The sequence below is a fragment of the Odontomachus brunneus genome, unplaced genomic scaffold (assembly GCF_010583005.1).
Source record: "Odontomachus brunneus isolate Ranch 3 - 2012 unplaced genomic scaffold, Obru_v1 Obru_scaffold_010, whole genome shotgun sequence".
NCBI classification, from domain to species: domain Eukaryota; kingdom Metazoa; phylum Arthropoda; class Insecta; order Hymenoptera; family Formicidae; genus Odontomachus; species Odontomachus brunneus.
In genome coordinates, this window is record NW_022639460.1 from 3,727,573 (window position 1) to 3,732,806 (window position 5,234).

A 5,234-nucleotide genomic window follows, 5' to 3' on the forward strand; every position below is an offset into this window, starting at 1 on the left:
ATAAAATTTTTAACCTTTTGCTGCGACGTACTCCAACTAAGTATCGCCCGCACGATATTTGTTTCTTACCGAATCCAAGTCGCTTGAGTAATTAACGGGCCTCTTATAAAGTTTTATATTTGCTTATCCGCTTATAGATATATTAAAAGATATAAAGCACGATAACATATAGATCAGTTTAGTGAGAAATTAAATGCATCATATCAAAGGAAATATACAAGGCGTATATATATACATATAGGCGTATATATATATATATATATATACTATATATGTACATATCGATGGATATGTCAGGACGTACAAATACATGCCTATTGTACATAGATAGCCATTTTCTTAGGGCGTATATATACGTTTCTTGTAAGCTAAAAGATTAATAGTGATATCTATTAAAGATGGGATGATCCCAAGATATATAGAATGAAGAATGTTTTGCCAAAATCATATATTTTATAAAAAATTTGAACTGGATATTCCTCAGACAATATAATGTTTAAAATCGGGACGTAAGACGTCTTGAAAATAATCTTTAAGACGCCTTAAAGACATTTATACGTAAATCGTCTGAAAGACATCTTAAAGATAATCTCTAAGACGTCTTATGTCCCAATTTTAGACATTATGTTGTCTGGATCGTTATACGAAACTTTATAAAAAACGTCATTTATCATTAGTTTCTAATTTTTAGTATTAAATATCTTAATAGTAAAATTTTGAATTTCTATTTCTAATTTTTGACATGTGAAAATTCGGTGAATTAAAAAGTAAGATTTTATTATTTATTTATACTCTCGAGACTTTTTCCGTCAAATTAATGTTACTATAATTTTTAATCGTCGATCTTCAAGATCTTGTACTTTGTTGTTACTATGATGTTACTAATGACATTTTTCGTCTACTAGAGCATACTGTTATTATTGATAATTACAATGTAAATAAAGGTAAAGAAAAAAAACACATTTTTTTAAATTATTACAATCGAATTATTAGCATCGATATATGCACTTGTAAACATTAATATAAACCAAGTACATAATTCTTTTTAATACTAGTAGCACTTATTTCATAATTGAGACCTTAATAAATCACAATATAATTTGTAGTTGGATTTTTGCCTGCGTACGCGTATTATATTATTAACAAATTAATTTCTCGTTATATTTATATCATGTTATATAGAAATATACCTATACATTATTGTATTGTAACTTATTAGCCTCAATGAAATAAATGTTACTAATTTAAAGATAATTATGTATGCATGTGTACATATACACACACATTATATACAAGCATATGATTAAATATATTAACTCTGATCAGTTATAACATTATAAAAAATACAATCAATATTGGCATAATACAATCAAATTCGTCGTAACTTTCGAAATATTTGTCGCGAATATTGATCGCACATCATACTTTTGGTAAGTAAAAAAAGATTGATTTATTAAACACCTTGTGCTTATAATGATAGTGATAGAAAAGTTTAGTACATATTATCATAGGATAGAAAACATTTTTAGAGCCGATATTTAAACTTTCACGAACATTATTATTCAAGAACAAACAACATCGGTAAACGACGACGATATAAAAGGATAATTCATTAAAGTTTTCGGCAACAACGGATAACTGCCTGTAGAAAACGAGATTCAACATTGTATAAATACTAATTGAGTGTCGGTGAGTTTCCCGAAGCCAGGAGATGCTTTCACCCGAGAATAAGATACGATGGAAGACATTTAGTATGTGTGCAGTAATGATATAGTAATAAGAAATCTTGAAAGTCTACGCGATGAAAGTGCGTGATAAAATTGACATTCGTTTCACCAAACGGAATGCCAGTTCCGACAATATGTTTTTTTCCCCCTTTTTCTTCCACGTATAATATGTATTGGTGAACAAAGTAGTTTAGATAACTACATGTATTGACACTGTCAGCAGTAGCAAGAACTGCTAGGCGGTGGGGTATCGTTCTCGTGGCATCTTAAAACTTTCTGATGTGGTAACACCATCTTGTCTACTGTAGTTTCCATTCTGCGCATTACGCAGTCTAATAATAAATTCACGGCGACCTCGACGTTCTCCCCGGTAGCAGCACTTGTCTCCAAATACATCAAGCTAAAAAAGAAATATTTCTACTTAGGCACAAGTGCATTATTTTGAAAGAAAAAATATGAAAAGTACAAAAATAGCATATATAATTGCGGCTTCTAAGAGAAATATATATTAATAGATATTCTCTTTTAAATGACAACACATGCGCTATTATCACTTTCAGTTCAACTTACCCGTGCTTTTTAGCGAGATCTTGCGCTTTGTTCTTGCTGACGACACGTCTATCCTCAAGATCAGACTTGTTGCCACAGAGAATTATGTCTGGATCATCGCAATACGCGTGTGTCTATATGTATGCAGGCATAAGATAATAGCACGTTAGTTCAATGAATACAAACTACGCCGGAAGAAATCACGTGTTAGACTACAAGATTTCATGCAAAACAAATGTACTTCGAATTATTATAGAATCCAATATCTCAGAACCCAAGGATGTTCCAGCACCCATTAAAAGAGAATGTCTTGCAGTCCAATAATATGAAATATTCATATAATCTTTAAATCGAACGATAACTTGAGCTGTGAAAAATGAGAATATACCTATACGTACTTACCATTAAAAAATGCAAGCGATAATATCTACGAATATTTACTTGAAACTTCTGAAGCTTCAGGATTTCTTCATGCGCTAAATTTTTGCAATTTTTCATCACATTTATGCAAAAAGAATAAAAAGAAAATATAGAAATGCAAAATAGAAAAGAAATTTTTTACAAAAATTTTCGTATTCAGCCGACGTATTTTTTTCTTTTGCATCCCTGTTATCAGAATATATAAATGTTTATGGAGAATATATAAATGTTTATGGAGTCAATAGATAATCTATAGTTTCTGCTTTTCTCTATACGCATACATCTATATTTGGAAATTAAATATTTCAATTTCATCGAATGCAAAGAAATGCAACAGATTGCTATCTAATTTCTCAAATCTTGTCAAATTGTGCGGAATCTTTTGCGAAATATCCTAGCAATTCTTGCAAATGTTGTTCTCTAACATAAACATCCAATTAGTAAAAACAGACGAAATGCTACATTTGCACAAAATATCCTATATGATGATGCCAAAAAGCCATACATGCTTTATCCTATCTATAGTCATGCATAAATGATAAAATAATAAGTAACCACGTTCACAAATATTACGTTGACGTAAACACGAGAGAGTATTGTGTAGCTGAAGAATTATGAACAGTATGTCAACTCAAAGAATCGTTCGATTAGGACGATCTCTCTGATTTTGCATATTTACAATAATGCTAATAAGTGACGAATACCCTAAGATGCTCCAGCCAGTTTCTAACTTCAAGGAACGACAGCTCATTGGTCAGGTCAAAAATTAGTAGGAAACCCATGGAATCCCGGTAAAAGGCTGTGGTTAAACTTCTGAACCTGGATATCAACAATGTTAAGCTACTCGCGTGGAATGTTAGATCAGAAGTCCTAAGCCTCAGCTTGCACATGCAGGATGCAGCGTCTTATGCATCAATTGGAATATCTATCGCTCATATCATATATCTCTATGCTTTTTATATCGCAATGCATTTTCGCACACGCAAGCTTTTGCAGCAAAGTAAATAATTAAATCATCAGTTTAGAAGTTGAAATGCAAACTATAATTGCGGCATAATTCACTGAATTGCATATTTATATCACCTGTATTGTGATTATGGAGATATATATGTCCAAAATTAACACATCTGCTGAAATTTAATGCTAGTTCACGAAAAAGTGCAAGATACGCATATCGAGAATATTGCCTATACCTATGTTGCCTAGAATTGCCAAGAACTAGAAGTTTGCAGATTCATCGTTTAGTGTACTCACCGCTCTTGACCAGCTGTGTCCCAGAGCTGCAAGTGCACTCGTCGGCTTCTACCATTATCTGTCCGATATATCTGCAATAATAAATGACTTCTTTTATATGACTACTTTTATCTGTTAACATAACGCACGAGCATGTCCAAACTCATTCCTTATATTTATTGCTTTATCTTGACTCGCATAAGACAGCGTCAATTACTCGCGAATTACATTATCGCGATGCTACATCCGTAGCCGGACGCTCTTAAAAAACGTCACAAACTCCAAGTAATCAACGCGCTACCGTACGGATTATATCGCTCATCCTCTTACCACTCGTTTTTCCTTGAAATCAATCCCAACGGTGGATATAAATCTGGCGCTGAAGACGCCGTCGGTGTATTGATGGAGAAAGCTCGTCTTGCCGACACCGGAGTCTCCCAGCGCCAGGAACTTGATCAAATAGTCGTAATTCAGATCCATTTTGCGCGAGTTGGCGCGGTCCTCGGTTTCAAGCGAGAGTGGTCCTTGCTCCTATAAAGCTAGGTCGGCTAGCGGTATTACTGACGACAAAAATAATACTTTTGTTAAGTAGTGATCAGCGCGCCCGCAGCCTTCGCGTTTGTACAACTCGTCGCGAATAAGAGACGATAACGTTAACTGTCGTAACTGCGGTACTTTAACGTAGACACCTGTTGCCTTCGTGTGCTTCCAGTAAAGAGGAACCTGAGCAGTGTTACCGCAGCTCTAAACATTTATTCTCCAGATTTCTGCTTTAAAAATCACCAAATTACAACTTTTTCACTAGATTTTTCAAAATGTATATAAATTCGAATAAAAAAACAATTTTAATGAGTTTTAATGTTTTAATAAACATATTTAAACATAAATATAAACAAAATTAATATAATATATTTAAACATTCATGAAAATATGAAAACATATTCGTAAATAGAGAGAGAGAGAGAGGGAGAGAGAGAGAGGGGGGGGAAAACTTATTTTGTAATTAGTAATTAGTAGTTTTAGTAGTTTTAGTAATTAGTAGTTTTGTAAATTGTTACTAATGGCAAATTTGATTAAATGTACTAGTACGCAGTCAGTGTACACTAACTTGTTTATAATTCGTTCTTATACTAATAGCCTGTTTGACTGACCCTGGGTTAATCGTTCCGAGAGCGATTAATGACGTCATAAGTCTCTACTAGCCAATCATAAAGCTTATAAGTACTTGTTCGACCAATAAACTTAGGCTGAATAACCCAGAGCGGGTTAACCCAGAGCCAGTCGAACATGCTATTAGGCTGCGTT

The 5,234-nt window shown here is 33.3% G+C and overlaps 1 protein-coding gene across 1 annotated transcript; it reads right to left on the reverse strand.

Annotated features, from left to right (window-relative positions):
- Positions 1–768: 768 nt before the first annotated feature.
- On the reverse strand, positions 769–4,653 carry LOC116840541 (ras-related protein Rab-27A-like). The gene is made up of 5 exons (XM_032807363.1): positions 4,260–4,653; positions 3,951–4,021; positions 3,401–3,515; positions 2,298–2,410; positions 769–2,127 (listed from the first exon to the last, which is right to left on the reverse strand). The coding sequence occupies exons 1-5, from the start codon at positions 4,407–4,409 to the stop codon at positions 1,944–1,946; spliced, it is 633 nt and encodes a 210-aa protein (XP_032663254.1). The 5' UTR covers positions 4,410–4,653; the 3' UTR covers positions 769–1,943.
- Positions 4,654–5,234: the final 581 nt, after the last annotated feature.

Excerpts from the sequence above, each read along its gene's own strand:
- LOC116840541 (XM_032807363.1), bottom strand. The coding sequence starts at position 4,409 with ATGGATCTGAATTACGACTATTTGATCAAGTTCCTGGCGCTGGGAGAC. Across the intron at positions 3,516-3,950 it reads GACACAGCTGGTCAAGAGCG|GTTCAGAAGTTTAACCACAG; the intron begins GTGAGTACACTA and ends GTTGATATCCAG. Across the intron at positions 2,411-3,400 it reads ACTGGCTGGAGCATCTTAGG|ACACACGCGTATTGCGATGA; the intron begins GTATTCGTCACT and ends GCATACATATAG.